General features: G+C 50.4%; 10 protein-coding genes across 10 annotated transcripts; 4 read left to right on the top strand and 6 right to left on the bottom strand.

The window, feature by feature from the left end:
• Nucleotides 1-8: 8 nt before the first annotated feature.
• On the bottom strand, nucleotides 9-747 carry N7446_007512 (uncharacterized protein; the record flags this gene model as incomplete). Its single annotated transcript, XM_058516257.1, has 2 exons — nucleotides 9-406; nucleotides 468-747. 2 exons carry the CDS (start codon nucleotides 745-747, stop codon nucleotides 9-11), a joined length of 678 nt encoding a protein of 225 aa, XP_058373435.1.
• A 751-nt stretch (nucleotides 748-1,498) lies between these two features.
• On the top strand, nucleotides 1,499-3,179 carry N7446_007511 (uncharacterized protein; the record flags this gene model as incomplete). The annotated part of the gene is made up of 4 exons (XM_058516256.1): nucleotides 1,499-1,576; nucleotides 1,628-2,370; nucleotides 2,421-2,796; nucleotides 2,849-3,179. The coding sequence occupies 4 exons, from the start codon at nucleotides 1,499-1,501 to the stop codon at nucleotides 3,077-3,079; spliced, it is 1,428 nt and encodes a 475-aa protein (XP_058373434.1). The 3' UTR covers nucleotides 3,080-3,179.
• Nucleotides 3,180-4,517: 1,338 nt separating this feature from the next.
• On the top strand, nucleotides 4,518-5,372 carry N7446_007510 (uncharacterized protein; the record flags this gene model as incomplete). The annotated part of the gene is made up of 1 exon (XM_058516255.1): nucleotides 4,518-5,372. The coding sequence occupies one exon, from the start codon at nucleotides 4,518-4,520 to the stop codon at nucleotides 5,370-5,372; it is 855 nt and encodes a 284-aa protein (XP_058373433.1).
• Nucleotides 5,373-5,601: 229 nt separating this feature from the next.
• Nucleotides 5,602-6,036, bottom strand: N7446_007509 (uncharacterized protein; the record flags this gene model as incomplete). Its single annotated transcript, XM_058516254.1, has 4 exons — nucleotides 5,602-5,689; nucleotides 5,749-5,832; nucleotides 5,889-5,950; nucleotides 6,025-6,036. The coding sequence occupies 4 exons, from the start codon at nucleotides 6,034-6,036 to the stop codon at nucleotides 5,602-5,604; spliced, it is 246 nt and encodes an 81-aa protein (XP_058373432.1).
• A 309-nt stretch (nucleotides 6,037-6,345) lies between these two features.
• Nucleotides 6,346-7,564, bottom strand: N7446_007508 (NAD(P)/FAD-dependent oxidoreductase; the record flags this gene model as incomplete). The annotated part of the gene is made up of 2 exons (XM_058516253.1): nucleotides 6,346-6,482; nucleotides 6,544-7,564. 2 exons carry the CDS (start codon nucleotides 7,562-7,564, stop codon nucleotides 6,346-6,348), a joined length of 1,158 nt encoding a protein of 385 aa, XP_058373431.1.
• An 836-nt stretch (nucleotides 7,565-8,400) lies between these two features.
• N7446_007507 (uncharacterized protein) lies at nucleotides 8,401-9,273 on the bottom strand (the record flags this gene model as incomplete). Its single annotated transcript, XM_058516252.1, has 4 exons — nucleotides 8,401-8,699; nucleotides 8,750-8,843; nucleotides 8,893-9,105; nucleotides 9,157-9,273. The coding sequence occupies 4 exons, from the start codon at nucleotides 9,271-9,273 to the stop codon at nucleotides 8,401-8,403; spliced, it is 723 nt and encodes a 240-aa protein (XP_058373430.1).
• Nucleotides 9,274-9,513: 240 nt separating this feature from the next.
• On the bottom strand, nucleotides 9,514-10,773 carry N7446_007506 (uncharacterized protein; the record flags this gene model as incomplete). Its single annotated transcript, XM_058516251.1, has 3 exons — nucleotides 9,514-10,267; nucleotides 10,326-10,547; nucleotides 10,598-10,773. 3 exons carry the CDS (start codon nucleotides 10,771-10,773, stop codon nucleotides 9,514-9,516), a joined length of 1,152 nt encoding a protein of 383 aa, XP_058373429.1.
• Nucleotides 10,774-11,004: 231 nt separating this feature from the next.
• On the bottom strand, nucleotides 11,005-12,783 carry N7446_007505 (uncharacterized protein; the record flags this gene model as incomplete). The annotated part of the gene is made up of 5 exons (XM_058516250.1): nucleotides 11,005-11,591; nucleotides 11,643-12,106; nucleotides 12,161-12,227; nucleotides 12,274-12,484; nucleotides 12,529-12,783. Coding segments are annotated over 5 exons (1,584 nt in total), but the record flags the coding sequence as incomplete, so codon positions are not given.
• Nucleotides 12,784-12,960: 177 nt separating this feature from the next.
• On the top strand, nucleotides 12,961-14,512 carry N7446_007504 (FMN-dependent alpha-hydroxy acid dehydrogenase; the record flags this gene model as incomplete). The annotated part of the gene is made up of 4 exons (XM_058516249.1): nucleotides 12,961-13,048; nucleotides 13,093-13,850; nucleotides 13,922-14,118; nucleotides 14,170-14,512. The coding sequence occupies 4 exons, from the start codon at nucleotides 12,961-12,963 to the stop codon at nucleotides 14,510-14,512; spliced, it is 1,386 nt and encodes a 461-aa protein (XP_058373427.1).
• A 304-nt stretch (nucleotides 14,513-14,816) lies between these two features.
• On the top strand, nucleotides 14,817-15,976 carry N7446_007503 (ketopantoate reductase family protein; the record flags this gene model as incomplete). Its single annotated transcript, XM_058516248.1, has 5 exons — nucleotides 14,817-14,857; nucleotides 14,902-14,995; nucleotides 15,046-15,100; nucleotides 15,151-15,350; nucleotides 15,404-15,976. 5 exons carry the CDS (start codon nucleotides 14,817-14,819, stop codon nucleotides 15,974-15,976), a joined length of 963 nt encoding a protein of 320 aa, XP_058373426.1.
• Between the last annotated feature and the right edge of the window lie 171 nt (nucleotides 15,977-16,147).

Below are 16,147 nucleotides of genomic sequence, written 5' to 3'. Positions count from 1 at the left end.
CCATTATCTTACCGAACGCATTTCTTCAGCACCGCGGTCTCCAACAGAAGCTTGGTGTATTGACGGTGTGCCCAAGCCACCTTGTCATCCATTGGCGCAGCTTCAGCCTTGCCAAGACCCTGGTAGAAACAACTCTTGAGGGAGAACTCTGCCACACCCTGCTCCTGCTTGACAACGGCACCAATCTCGAAGAGTCCATCGGAAGGACGAACATCACGGATGCGAGGGGAGGCACCGCAGCGGACAGTGATGCGGTCCTCGGTCTTCTCGACCACTTCGAAGTGATCGGTGATGAGGGTACCGACCTCGTAGTTGCTGGAGAGGAGGTCCGATCGCTTCCAGAGGTGGTCGGCAGTCTCGGGGCCACGGTACTTTTGATCCAGGTAGGCGCGTTGGGGAATGTATCCTATGCAAAATCGAGTCAGAATTTATTCAACAGAAGCTCCAGGGCTTCGATCGGGGCTTACCCATGCCACCCCAGACACCAGCGCAGAAGGCCTCCACCAGCTTGCCCTTGTTCTCTAACAGCTCCGGTTTGATTTTGTCGAGGGGAATGCGGCGGACACAGACATCGTGCAGGGTAGGATTGCGATTGGGGTTAAACTTCTTGAAAAAGGCCGATTGGAAGATTGGATCAGAGGTGTCCATGGGCTCGAACACGTCATTGCGCGTGGCACCCCAGAATACACCGACCGAGGCGACAGTACCTGCGGCGGAAACCTTCAATAGGCGGCTGAAAAGACCCATGGTGTTAGACTATGAGGAGGGGCAGAGAGGGCAGAGAGGGCAGAGAGGAAGTACTGTGTAGCTCGGAGAGCTCGGGGAGCTCTCCGAGTCTTGGCGGCGGAAACTGACTCCCGCGTCAACTTTGCATTCTACGGAGTACAGCAAGCTAACATTTTAGCTTGGGAGAGTCCAAGTTGAGGTATCTAAGATATTACAGATATCTCAGATATCTCAATTGAACTGCTGAGGTGGCTTAACGCCGGCCTTCCCCACAAACTCGGCTTGACCAATCCATTGGCCTCCATTTGGCCTCAGTCGACCACTAATCATCTGCTATGCCTCGACATGTTCTGACATTCAAAAATGACGACAAATTCGGAAATTCCGACTGATCGACAAGATGGTTGAAGGACTGCGGTATCTGAACCTCCCGACCTCTTTCACGAGGTAGTATCCAAAAGATTGAATCTACGCATCTGTGCCAAACCGAAACCGAGCATGATGTTATCCCGGGCATGATACTGGTGGCTTCAGACCACACGCTAGCTGATATCGAGTCCCAACATCTCCACTCGGAATTGCCGACTATGCTTCGCAATCACAGATTTTCCAGTCTGTGGGGAAGATCGATCCCCATTCTCTAGAAGGCCCCTTTATGGATCCTTAGAGCCCTTTCTGTTGCTCTACACATCTTTCAACCCTTGAATTCTTGATTTCTAGAATGGTGGACAAGCAAGATTCACCATATACAACCTCCAGTCATCTGGAAACCATGTCCGAGCCCGACCAAAGGGGCATTCCTTCTGGGGACCCCAAGTCTTCGGATGCTGTGGATCCCAACAACCCACAGGTAAAGGGCTCAATCCCTCCATGGTCGTCCCAGTACTAACAGAATGTCAAGAATTGGTCTCTCGAAGCCAAACTATCCACGTACTCCACAATTTGCTCGTTTACCTTCCTCGCCAACGTCAACAGTAGCAATTTTACTGTTGCAACCCAGCCCATCATCAAAGAGTTCCATGTTACCCAGACTCAAGCCGGTGAGCTAGTCTGTTTCAATGTATTCCTTTTTGGCATGGGAAATATTTTCTGGGTGCCACTTATGCGAGTCATTGGAAAGCGTCCGGTGTATCTAGTTGCAATGCTCGGCCTGTGCATGATGAACGTGTGGTCCAGTCAAGCCATGAGTTATGGAGAACTACTTGCTTCGCGGATCCTATCTGGATTTGCTGCAGCCGCGGCTGATGCCACTGTTCCCGCCGTGGTGGCGGACATGGTCGCTCCCCAGGATCGTGGACATTACATGATGTTCTTCCATTTGGCAATGACATCAGGTCTGTTTCTCGGTCCATTAATCAATGCTTATCTAGTCCAAGAGGAGAACTGGCGCTGGATGTGTTATTTCCTTGCGATTGCCGTTGGTGTCATCTTCATTGTCGCTATTTTCACCATCAGAGAAACCTCTTACCACAAACGACACGTCAGTTCCTCTCCGATGAACCGATCGCAATTGCAGTGGATGTCCTTGACAGCGGGCTTTAATCGAGACGCATCATTCATGCAGGCTCTCTTGGATATCCTTGCAAATGCCGCATACCCGCCTTTGATCTGGTGCTCGTTAACTATTGGAATATCTGTTGGCTGGTTCGTTACCCGAGGCAATCGCAATTTTCAATTACTGACCAAAATTTCAGGAACATTGTTGTTCAACTTATGTCATCTCGGACATTCACGAAGCCCCCTTACAACTGGGAACTGGGTGACCTGGGCCTGCTCTCGCTAGCGGGATTCATTGGTTCTATCCTTGCATTTTATGTAGGTGGTCGCTTGATCGACATTGTCTCTACGCGAAGCACTGCTCGACATGGCGGCGTTCGTAAGCCGGAATATCGACTGCCTGCTATCGTGATCCCTGGCGTGGTTGGACCCGCAGGAATTCTCATTTTTGGTCTTTGCATCGCAAACAAAACCCACTGGATGGGCCCCGCAGTGGGTAATGCTATGCAGGCTTTCGGTGTCGCCGCTATCAGCAACGTTGCGGTGACATACTCGCTGGACTTGTATAAACCGGTATGTACTGTTTAGATTGTTCCTTCGACATTTTCATTGACGAAAACAATAGGTTACTGGTGAGGCTTTGGTCATCATATTCGTGATTCGGAACACCATCGGGATGCTGGTATCGTTATACGCCGCAGACTGGATTGAACGTCAAGGACCTACAGCTGTCTTTGGTGAAATGACTGCGATCCAAGTCGTGAGCATCCTCTTTGCGATCCCCCTTTTCATTTGGGGTAGTTCTATTCGAGCTTTCACTTCACGATATGGTCCCATGAAGCGTTTCCAGGATTAGTGAGCACTTTTAATTGATACTTTACGCGTTTCTTGGGTCTATAGGCCCATGAGCATGTGAATCCAACATTGTATGTCATACAAAGGGTGTGTTATACGAGGCTACGAGTCGTCCTCTGCATGACTATATCTCCGTAGGAAACATTTCCGGATAGTACTGGCCCACTGGATATAGCAGCAAAAGGCATACAGATACCGAAGTTGATTCGGTGTCAAGAGTCAGGGAACGAAACCTGGTATTTAACTTGATAATTGAGCGAAGGCAGCGAGGCTAACCCGACTTCAGACTCTTTCAATCGAAGGATAACTCATCCGCCCAGGTATCAAGGTCTTCGGCTCGGTATCGGGGTGCCGACATAGACCACAGATCATCGTTTCTCGGCGTCAGATGTGTTGTTTCTGCTGGCAGCCCCGGCATCCGGACTGCCCGGAAGTTTTTCACCTCTCAGTTACGCTCCCACAAATTGGATCCACAGCTGATCATGGGGTGTATCATTCCCCAGAACTACGTGATAGGCGGCAAAATAGGACTTGAAGCATTGCCGGCATCTCCAGAATCTCGAAGCCGAAGTGTATATCAAAGCCGACAACACCGTATAAAGTGGAGAGCCGAGTCGACCACGGTTCATCGGAGAATGCAGCCGCTCATTCGTCCACCATAATGAAGAGCCGCGGATATTTGGCCGAAAACGGCGATCGGCGGGATCGACAATCGGCACCACATATTTAAGTCCCTTGTCCTTGGAAGTTCTGATTCGAGGAATTGTATCTCCAACTCCTCCACGGGGCTCATTCCAAATGCATCGACTCCATGTGCTTCTCCACGCGCCACCCAGGCCTAAGGTATCTCGTCTATGGGGACTCTCGACTCAAAACTTGGACTAGTCGATGGACATAGTCGCGCACGTTTTCTCACTGTTCCTGAAGATGGTGGACCATATCTACAGTACCGCTGGTCTCGCCTAGGGCCTCTTTTCCACTCCCAGTATATGATCGACATGAAATGGCCCGTTAAGTGTATCATTCAGGTCCGGCTATCTCAAGGCCCTTCCAAAATCAAGGAATGGGAAGACGAGCTTTGCGGGTCGCCTTGTTCTAATCCAACCAGAACTTTTCCTCGTGATATGGGAGCCTTGGAGATCCGGTCCACCATACATGGAGGCAAGCATTAGGGCAAATTTTGGCACTCGGCTCTCGAACGAGTATTGGTGATTACAACGCTCGATGTTGTGCCGCCGATCGTCCGAAAAGATATAAAATACCCTCTGTATCCCTCCTCCATCCTTCTTTTCATCAAGCAGATCAGAGATCAGTTTTCTATTCCAATTCTTCTTTGCACAAAGACTTCTTTCGCTTTTCGAGTTATCGTTGACCGACAACTCTTCAATTCTTCCCAATCTTTTGAACCGTCAAGTCTTTCATTCAATCACATTTTCGCAATGAAGACCTCCTTCGCCGCTGTTGCTCTTGCCCTCTCCGGCTCCGCCATGGGTGCTCCGTTCTCCAACGGAACTCGCCCTGCTTTCACTTCTTCTCCTCGTTCGACTTCTGCCCAGGTGTCGTCGACTGACCCGCCTCTCCCCAACCCATTCGCTTCCTCTAGCACTGGCTTGCCTTCTGGAACCCCCTCTTCCGGTGCACAATTTCCTAGTGGCGGTGTCCTGAAGCGCGGAGAAGCTCTCTCTATCCCAACGGATCTTCCCTCTCTGGCATCCGATGCTCAGTCTGTGGCTGCAGCTCTTGCTTCTGCTGGCGCTGGTGCCCATAAGCGTAGTGAGGCGCTTTCGATCCCCACGGATCTGCCCTCGCTGCTGTCTGATGCCCAGTCTATCGGCTCTGCTTTGGCATCCAGTGGTGCTGGCTCTAAGAAGCGTGGAGATGCTCTCTCTATCCCCACCGATCTTCCATCCCTGGTATCTGATGCTCAATCAGTTGCTGCGGCCCTTGCCTCGGCCGGTGCAGGTGCCCAAAAGCGTGGTGACGCTTTGTCAATCCCTACCGACCTGCCCTCATTGCTGTCCGATGCTCAGTCTGTTGGAGCCGCAATCGCATCTGCTGGTGCCCAGAAGCGTAGTGTTTCGGAGCCCATTCCCACTCCGACTCCCACTGGTACTCCTTCCACTCCCCTTGGAACCGCCGTCCCTACGCCTTCTAGCAGTCTGTCTACTCGCCCTGCCTCCTCTGCATCTGCTACGCCTGCTGTGTCTTCTTCGGCTGCTGGTTCTGCCTCATCGTCTGGCCGTCCCCTCCCCACCCCTACCGGTGCCTCGCCTTTCAGCCAGCCTCTGGTCTAAGATCCAGCTTAAGGAACGGTCATTAATCATCCCAACACTCGGCTTGGAGCCTAGTTGGGATTGTCGAATTGCCCGTCTTTGTGCAATATTTCCGAATGTTTGGAATAGTCGCTCGTTTTGACGGAAGATCTTGTTATTCATGAATTATTTTATTAGATTGGGAATATATTTTATCAATTGAATCTACCTTGACATTTTCAATCAGTTTTGATTATCTTTCGATTGTCTATTACTCTTCTTTGATTTGAACCTTTACTCCCTCAGGAAGATCGACCTCTCTCAAATGCTGTACCGTCACATACTGTGGCACATTCACCCTGTATGATTTGGTCAAAGTCAAGCTCCGGTCGAAACAGTACTAGAGACAAGCACTCACCTGATATTGTAGCTGGGTGGTAAGGATCGCGTTGTGATCACAAGACCGACACCTGCTCCTTTGCTTTCTAGAGCCTTCTTATATCTAAGTTGGGTGTTTAGTGCCTGTTCTGGAGCTCTTCAGAACACAGGAAGTCCTACTTCTCATCGAAAGGCTCAAAACTCCGCCAAGCGTCTTCGCTTTCAAACTGAATATGGAAACGCTGCGCGTACTTTGTTAGCATAATATATATCTCCACATGGAACCAAGTCCAACTTGAATATAGGTATGACTAACGTAAGCAGCCATAATTTCAAGAGCAATAAACGAATACAGTCAATTGAATGGTTGAAGTCGAGTCATCAATGGATAGCGTTGAAGCCAGTGACGTCATTGCGGCAAATTGGTGAGTGTTTTGTTTGATCTGTATAGCTCTAAGCATTGTGCGTTTATAGCTCGATTTCAATGCCTGTAGATTATCTGCACAAGATACTTCAAGAGGTTAAATAATTATTTGTTATCATATGCAACAGAAGCCCAAGACACATCCCTATTTACGGTGTACGGATAGCAGAATAATGCAATCATGACAATATAACACACGGGTGCTCGAGTCTCCTAGATATGCTGAGCACGCTTCCACTGCGGCTCAAGGTTCTCGCCAATCACACGAGCGGCTTCCTTCTCCAATTCGCGGCGGGACAAGATATCGCGCTTGGAGACCTTGGACTGCGAATCTTCGCGAGACATTTCCACTGTGACACAACTTCGTTAGCAGTCTTCGATGTAATTTGCAGTGGACCGGGGTATGTTTACCATGGATATAGACAGCAGCACGCTTGCCACTGAATAAAGCATGTGGGACATTGGTACTTCCGTCACTGTTGGCATCACCAATGGCAAAGACACCAGTTTGGTTCGTCCGCATGCCGCTGGTTACAGTAATCTTTCCATCAGCAACATCAAGATGCATCTTGGCCGGCAGGCTCGAGTACTGAGTAGTTGGGAAGTTGACGATAAAAGCGCTACGGTCGATGGGTTCACCGGTAGTGAAATGGACCCGGAACTTGTCAAACTGAGTATCGGTGGTTCTGTTGCGGTGGATGCTGCCATCCTGAAGACGCTCAAGCGATGCGATCGTGCGGTTCTCGATCTTGATGTTCCATGCCTTCAACTGCTCCTCCCAGCCCTCATGCTGACTAGTGGCCTGTATCTCACCCTGGGGGGTTTGTGTACCGTTGACGAATGCAATGACGTCCGAGTACAGGGTATTAGTCTCAAGTACGCTGCCAAGGACATCGGACAAGTTGCCAATGATACCAAAAGGTTGCTCGCGGTGTTCATATCCGTCACACCACGGGCACCAGAAGACACCCTTGCCCCAGGCTTCCTGCAGGCCGGGAGTCGCTGGCAAGACATCTCGAACACCAGTGCCTAGTACAATCTTGCGGGCAGTGTAGTTCTTGCCAGAATTGTCAGTGACGGTGAAAGAAGAGTAATTACCGCCCATTGGGGTGATTGACTCGACGGTGCCATTTTGGATTCGAGCAGTTGGATATTTAAGGATCTGTTCACGCGCCAGACCTCGGAACTCAGCTGGCGGAGTGCCATCGTTGCCCAGAACATCGTGCATCTCTCGTGTGGGGTCATTGCGGTATACACCACTGTCAATCAGGAGGGCTTTGCGCTGGACACGAACAACACCGCTGAGAGCACTAAGGCCCGAGGGACCACCGCCGACAACGATCACATCATAGTCGGTCTGGGGCACAGAAACTGCGCCAGTGACTGTCAGCAGGGACAGGAGGGCAGAAACGAAAGCTCTGATGGGAGCCATGATGAGCCGGTTGCGTTGTAAAGAAGAGACAGCGACTCAAGTCCTGGGGGAGGACAAGGAATTTATAGCCCGGTCGATCTTGCCTGGGTCACCGAGATTTGTCGCACATCATGGCCGGAAAGAACAGCAGGATTGACCACATTTGGTCATTGTTGTGGATACTTTAGGGACTTCATGTACCTTGCGGTCCCACTGTGGACGAGCTGAAGAGATCGGCAGATTGACACCCACGAACCATTCATGAGCCATCCAGATTTGAGGGCGCAGGGTCTATCGGACATCCGGAAGTTACGGACTTGATTAGTGGCTCCATGCAACTTCCGATGTACTGTAAATGTACTAGCTAGGCCCGCGTCTTGCCGTCACGGTGAAGGAAAGTGTAAGTGAGATCATGAGAGGAACAAGGTATTGTGTAGGAAAAAAAGGATGCACTACAATCGTTTCTCCAAAGCCATTAACTAAACCGGGATATAGGAATACTTGAGATGTGAGAGTTGAGAGACGAGAAAAGAGATGCAGATATCAGATCACGGGGTCTTGTCTTGGCCTACCCTCAACATCTCATCTCTTTTGATTCCCAACATCCACACATATCACACTTAATCTGCCCCATCTGTACTCCGTACCCACAATACAGAACACAATGGCCTCCTCCCTCTACGTGTGACCCCAAGCCAATAGTGTGTGGAGCTGGTGGGCCCGTGTTTGCGCGAATTGTGTACATCGACGCCATCTTCTGCACTGTGAGATCACTGGGAGATCTGCGCAAGATCGAATCTTGAAATGAGCTGCATTATGTATTATGCATTCGAAAGCTATCCACATCAGGCCATAGTCTACCGTCCCATCCAGCCCCCATCCACTGTCAACACCTCGCCACTCACATATGCGCTCGCCCGGCTCGCCAAGTACACAACTGACCCCTTGAAATCATCCGGATTCCCCCATCGTCCGGCAGGGATTCGGGCTAGGATGCTGGCAGCACGTTCCTCGTCCTGGATCAAGGCCGTGTTCATATCGGTCGCGACATAGCCCGGCGCAATGGCATTGACATTGATTCCTTTCGCTGCCCACTCGTTTGATAAGGCCTTGGTGAGTTGTGCCACGCCGCCTTTCGCTGCTGCGTATGCGGGAACTGTGAGACCCCCTGGAAGGAAACCAGAGATGCGATATTGATGATGCTACCGCGTTGACCCGCCCGGTCAGGGGTACGTGTAAGCATGTGCGCGCCGACGTCGCGGCAGAGGGTGAATACAGTCGTGAGATTGACTTGGAGGACCTATACCATCCATCAGTGGTAGTGTGACTAATCATCCCGAGAAACTTACCTCGTCCCAGTCCTCGAGCGGGAAGATGTGGCTTGGATGTCGGCGCTGGATTCCCGCGCAGTTGAGGAGAATGTTGATGTCGTGTCCACCCTTCAACACACTCGAAACGAGTAGCGACACTGAAGCTTGCGATGAAAGATCAGCAGTATAAATGGTCGCTTTTCGCCCAAGATTCTCGATCCGAGACTTCGTCTCTTGGTTGCTAGTGTCTCTCTGAAAAGAAGTCAGTCACTTCCAATGACTACGGACATCAGATTTGGTCACCTGGACAAGAACTATATCGGCGCCAGCTTCAGCCATTGCAATGGCCATGGCCTGGCCAATGCCACGGGTACCACCCGTGACGAGAGCTGTTTTTCCGGAGAGCGAGAAGAAGTCCATGGTGGAGCCTGACGATGTTGTTCACTATGCGTCCAACGTCGATCTTGTCCTGTGGGGAGAAGCCCACGTCTTATACCATCGTCTTTCACCCCCACGCTTTCCCCCGCATCGGTAAACCGCATGATGCCAATGATCACTACTCGTGAGGCACATCGGGCTCAATTTACCCGAATGAGGAATTCGGGTTTGCAAAATGCTAAGGTCAAATTGTCATACAAGTATTATCTATTGGATATATGATTACCACTCCCGAATGGAGCCGTCTGGTCCATAAAACTCCTTGGGCTGCCACGGCACTGTCTCCTGGCTGATCTTCCGCACGAGTTCCTCGTCAATGTCAATACCCAGACCAGGCTTACAAGGTGCAGCCACATGGCCCTCCTTGATATCGAAGACTGTCTTATCCACCAAGTAGCTGTTCAGGTCAATGTCCCCTGCTTCTACGTTGTAGTGCATCCCTAGCGACATCTCTTGGATAACAAAGTTGGGGATCGAGACCGCGACCTGAAGTGAGGCGGCCAGAGCGATAGGCCCGAGAGGACAATGGGGCGCGATAGCCACATCGTAGGTCTCGGCCATGTTTGCGATCCGCATTGTTTCTGAAATGCCTCCCGCGTGGGCAATATCGGGTTGTAGAACATCCACCGATGAGTCCTCCAAGAACCGCTTGATATCCCAGCGAGTGTATAGGCGTTCACCAAAGGCAATGGGGATTGTGGTGTGCTGTGAGAGCTGTTTGATTGCCTCGGGATGCTCGCATAGCAGGGGCTCCTCAATGAACAGCGGCTGGTAAGGCTCCAGTGCCTTCGCCAGCTGCTTAGCCATTGGCCGGTGCAGACGACCATGGAAGTCCAGGCCAGCATCGAGTCCCAGAGCCTTCACTTGCTTCAGTCGTTCCACGCATGACTGCAAGACTGCTGGGGAGTCAAGCCAGTTGACATCTTCGGTAGCGTTCATTTTGATACACTTGAGGCCCTGGGCGATTCGTGCTTTCCTATTATCCTGGCATGTTAGTTATATGTTCCTCCTTAGAATGCTTGTAGAAAACTCACGCTGCGGCCTCGACCTCACTCGGTCGGTCACCTCCAATCCAGGCGTATACCTGTACCTTCTGGCGCACCTTGCCACCCAGCAGCTGATGCACCGGCACGCCCAACCTCTTGCCCTTCAGATCCCACAGTGCGATGTCAATACCAGACAGGGCAGACATGAAGACAGGCCCACCCCGGTAGAATCCTAGTCGCCACACCGTCTGCCAGATGTGCTCAATGTCACTGTCCAGGATTAGCCTTACAGCTATGTCAATTGTTATTCTCAAGCGTACTCGGCCTCATATCCCACAATGCGCGGGATGATCTCATCCAAAGCACCCTCGACAGCGAGTGAATGTCCTTCCAGAGTGCCCTCTCCCCATCCAAACTGACCCTCTTCGTCGGTCACTTTGACAAACAACCAGCGGGGCTTCACCCGGAAGTACTCGATTGACTTGATCTTGACCATTTTGAACGTGAAAAGTGTACAGTATGATCACAAGAAGGATGCAACCTGGTTAAATGTCAAGAGCTCCCCCGCATAGCCAGCACCCCACGCGGGGGGGTCGGGAGAAGTCCGGGGATCAACACCCCCACGCCAAGGGGATTGTCTGCATGTTTCTATATGTGATTGGCGGGAAAACCTCAGGATGCGGTACACATATGTATGCTGTCATGATCTTCTTTGTAGTAAAATATTCTAGTACAGGTAGCGGAAGTTCGCATTCTCCTTGTCCGTCAGGTCGCTAAACGCCGTCCGATCTAATTCCAGCTGTCGGACATAGTCATTGTCCCCTCCTGGCGCCACATTCTGTGCCCGGTCGCGACGTCGGTTCTCCCATGCAAGAGCAATTGCGAGGAACACGATCAATGCGATCTCGATGAGGTTCGCCACGATCATCGACCAAATACCCAATGTATAGCCCGGTGCCTGTTCAGCTTTGTAGAAAAATGGTCCTGCAATATTACCAGTGCAAACACCCAGGAAGATCATTGCGTTGGTAACAGCTTTCTTGGTGTGGCCTGCAATATTTCCGGTGAGGATCGAAAGGATGATCACAAATGAAGCATTGTAAGAGCCGGTCAGGTAGTAGCAGATCAGTCTCGCCACACTGTTGGACTCAGGTACAAAGTTGAGACCGAAGGAACCTGCTAGAGTCGGGAGAACAAACACGATGGCAACCATGCATCGGTTGTTGCGTGGCAGTCGGTCATTGATGAACACGCTGAGTAGGATCATCACTGCAATGAAGACACCATACGGGATTTGCATAAGAGTTGTAACCACTGAAAACGGTCAGAACCATCAAACAATTCTATAAAATACGGGGCACCCACGCGTTGAATAGCCGAATCCCTTGATAATCAGCGTTCCAAAATTCGAGATGCCTCCATTTGGAATATTCGCACTGAGACCAAGCAGGAAGAATGTCCAAACTTTCCAGTCAGTCAAGGCCTCGAAGATCTGGTGAGGCTTCATGTTTCGGTTCTCTATACCAGTCTGGTTGTCTCGCAGTCTTTCAACTGCGAGTTTCTTCTCACGGTCAGACAGCTGTGGCGCTGTGACTGGGGAGTCGGGGAGGAATATGACCATCACAATGCCCCACACGCAGCATAGAGCACCGATGATCAAGAATTCGTACTTCCATGAAGCCAGGGATCCTTCGATCTGGCCAATCCCATATCCCAATAGACCACCGACCGCAATTCCGAAGCCATTGGCGGTGTACCACAGTCCAATCCGAATAGGTTGTTGACGACGAGTATACCACATGCTTGTAATAAGCATGAAAGCAGGATCACTGTCAAAAGGCTAGTAAGATAATGCACAAGTAACACAGCTGATGTACACATACCTGCAGGCTTCAGCTGCGCCCGATATAACTCGCAGCACAGCGAGTTGGGTGAAGTTTTTAGCAGCCGCTGTCAAAATTAGACACCAAACAATATCTCAAGAGAGTGGAAATACCCTGTAGCATGAGGAAGAACCCCCAGAGAAAGATGTTGACACCAAGATATTTGCCGATAGGGAATCGCTGCATCAACAGGTTGGTTGGAAAAGACCAGACTAGGAAGCCAAAATAGAAGACACTCGACAGCCATGAATATTCGGCCCCAGAAAGGTTCAAGTCCTCCTGAATTCCAAATATTGCTGCATAGGATAGCGTGGTTTTGTCGATCTGAACATCAGCAAACGTACCTCGGAGACTCAGGCAGAACATACATAGTAGAACGCATAGCAAACAGATAAAAAGGGCAAAATCATCAAGTCGATCTTGCGAACCAGCCTCTTCTCCTCGCCTGGCTCAAAGCCTTGGTGCAACTCATCCAGGTTATCAAACAAAGCCAGTGCTGCGTCTCCATTGTGAATTTTGCCTGTATCAGTGGCAATTCCAGCGCCCTCAACATGCATAGCGGCTGGTTTGGGGGTGTTGTTGTCTGCCATGGTGGAGATGGTGTTCGAAGCTGAATGTGAAACCTGGAGTCCATAGATATACTGGGGAAGACGCACTAACCCAAAATCCCCGCAAGCAATGGACCCCCAAACGGAGTCAATATCTCCGTCTGGAGAACTTATGCGACCCCCACGCCAAGGATCGTCGGTGGTGCTTAAAATGAGATGATCCCCGTCAGTCACATAGGATGCAAGTTCGCAATGACACTCACTCGTCAGGAGGTCAGCCAGCACAACAGCCGGCAATCTTGCTGGGTCATAATCCATGGAGCTGTCTACGATGTCACAGGTGAGGTCTTGTCTTCAGTGGAATGTCCTAAGCTGACTCCATAGACTTCCTTGACTCCCACCCAGGAGGGCCCCAGGTGATCTTGCGATGTGCGGGCAAAGACGCAACTGAGGATTTCGATTCAGTTCATGCACCTGAGCTATTGAGCGAGGTCCTCCTCGAAAGTACAGTTCGAGGTCATATTGATCCAGCTGAACTGCAGGTGCTTGACCCGAAACTGAACGACACAATGCAAACAAAATCGGACTCCAATGCCCCACCATTCTTGCACAGTCTGATCAATCTACATGATTTCGAACATGTAGCGGAAAAGCATCTGCCCGCTAATGCCTGGGCCTATTACTCGTCAGGAGCCGACGACGAGATCAGCAAGCGCAATAGTGCCCGCGCGTATCAAAAGATCGCACTTCGCCCACGTATTCTGCGCAACATCCCCAGCGTAAACACTACGACTTCGATCTTGGGGCATTCGGTCTCTCTTCCGGTGTATATCTCTCCGGTGGGAATCGCCAAGCTCGCCCACCCAGATGGTGAATGTGCGCTCGCGTCGGCAGCAGGCAAGAGGGGCCTTGTTCAAGTACTTGCAAATGGCTCAAGCATGCCGATCGAGCGGGTGATGCAGAGCCGTAACTCACCCGATCAGCCTATTTTTCAGCAGCTTTATGTGAATAAAGACATTCAAAAGTCTGTGGATACAGTGCGTCGAGCTGAAAAGGCTGGGGCCAGCGCAATTTGGATCACGGTTGACTCGCCAGTGGTGGGAAAGCGAGAGATGGACGAACGGTTGAATCTGAATGTCACAGTATGTCTTAAGTGTCCTCCGCATTGAATATTCCAGCTGACAGATCATATGCTACTGATAGCGATGCCCAGGGCCAGGGAGTAGCCAAGATATTGGCTAGTTCGACATCTCCTTATATTGACTGGGATATTCTTACATGGCTCCGTCAACACACAAGTCTCCCCGTGGTAATCAAGGGGATACAATGCGTTGAAGACGCCGTAGAGGCATATGAACATGGTGTTCAAGGCATTGTTCTCTCCAATCATGGAGGACGTTCACAAGACACGTATGTTCTACCTAGTCGTTCCAATGGTGTTTCCGTTCTGACATTTCACAGGGCTCAATCGCCACTCCTAACCCTTCTGGAAATCAAGAACTTTGCACCTCATTTGATTGGAAGCAAAATGCAAATCTACATTGATGGTGGCATTCGGCGAGGGACTGATGTCCTGAAGGCTATCGCGCTTGGTGCAACTGCTGTAGGACTGGGGCGACCATTCCTCTTTAGCATGTCGGCTGGGTATGGAGAAAAAGGGGTGCTGAGAATGCTTGACATCCTACGACAGGAGATAGAGACAAATATGGTCTTCCTAGGAGCGACTAGTCTCAAAGAGCTGAAGCCTGAGATGCTGAATGTCAGTCGACTGGAGAGGGATCTCATTGGCAGTGTGAAGCTATAACTCATTAATCCTGACTATTTATACTGGCTTCTGTGCTTAGTCTCAACTGCTCCTTGTATCCTTCCATACTGACCAGGAAATCTGATCCAATCTACCTTTAGCAAGGTAAAGAATGACCTAGAAATGAAAAATCATCATTGGTGCATCAACAAGACCCTCAAATGCTCCAATGCCAGCCCTTCTGCCGCTGATCTCGGCATTTGAATTTGACCCCCACGCCCTCGGCCGCCCTCCGATGCGGGGATGAAACGCGACGAATGTTCATATTTCCGTCGCTTTGGTCTGCTTTATCGCAATTCACACCATGTCAGGCCAAATTGATGTTCTTCTTTACGGGCTCGGAGCGTAAGTACTTCTATCCACTCGCGAGTTATATGCTGACCTTGTAGAATTGGCTCCTTCTATGGCTTTATCCTCAGCAAATCCGACCGCGTTCGCCTGACGGTCGTGGCCCGTTCCAACTATGAAGCTGTGAAAGCAAATGTACGTTCCAATAAAACTAATAACAACAAATGTTAACTCTTTCTCGATAGGGCATCACTATAAACAGCGAAAACCATGGCCAGCATACTTTCCATCCCCACCGAGGTACATTCAATCTACAATCGGTCAATTTGCTTAGCTGACACTCTGTTAAGTGGTAAAGTCTGCTGCTGAAGTTTCCCCGGTGGATTACATTGTGTGTGCGCACAAGGCTATCGACCAGGACGAGGTGGCTGGTCGGTTGCAACCAGCCATTGACCCCAAACGAACTACTATCGTGGTCATCCAAAATGGCGTGGGGAACGAGGAACCATTCCGGAAGAGATTTCCCGACAACACAATTATAACTTGCGTGGTAAGAGCTTCTCGGTTCTCACAATTCAAAGCTTGGAATCTAACTCCCATTAGACATGGGTAGGCGCTACGCAAACAAGTCCGGGCATCGTCAAGCACACCAAATCCGAGGATATGCAGATCGGTCTATTCCCAAACCTCACAGTCAACAGTCAGACCGAAAAACAACGGCTCGAGACATTTGCTGACCTCCTTCGGAATGGAAAGACGCGATTCCAGGTTCTTGACGATATACAAGTACAGCGATGGGAGAAAGTTGTCTGGAATATAGCATGGAACTCATTGACCACGCTCACCATGGTGGACACTCAGACCTGGCTGCACTCCTCTGAAGACGCGACACCATTCACACGCCAATTGATGCAGGAGGCTATTAACATTGCGCGTGCCTGCGGTGTGCCACTTAAGGATGAGCTGATTGACCAACAGATGGACAAGATCAATGCCATGCCTGGTATCGGAAGCAGCATGCAAACCGATTGCAAATGCGGGCGACCAATGGAGATCGATGTGATCTTGGGTTTCCCAGTGCGCAAAGCTCGAGAACTAGGCATTCAAGCGCCTTATGTGGAGGCTCTATATGTTCTTCTTCGGGCAGTTGATGGCCGACTCAGGGCGGCGCTGTAAGAATAGACTTGGTTGGAACCGAGATGAAGATCATCTCGGTTTGAGTTCAGTTAGCAAGCGTCAATGATATGTCATGCTAGAGAAGTTCCACCAATGACAGTAAACGATTCACGATCGTCTGTTTTGATACTCCAAGTAGGGTGATTTGGTGTAAGTGCATTCCCCCACGTA

The sequence above is a fragment of the Penicillium canescens genome, assembly GCF_028828765.1.
Source record: "Penicillium canescens strain IBT 15451 chromosome Unknown utg000004l_segment0_segment0, whole genome shotgun sequence".
NCBI classification, from domain to species: domain Eukaryota; kingdom Fungi; phylum Ascomycota; class Eurotiomycetes; order Eurotiales; family Aspergillaceae; genus Penicillium; species Penicillium canescens.
This window is presented reverse-complemented; position numbering and strand designations above follow the sequence as displayed.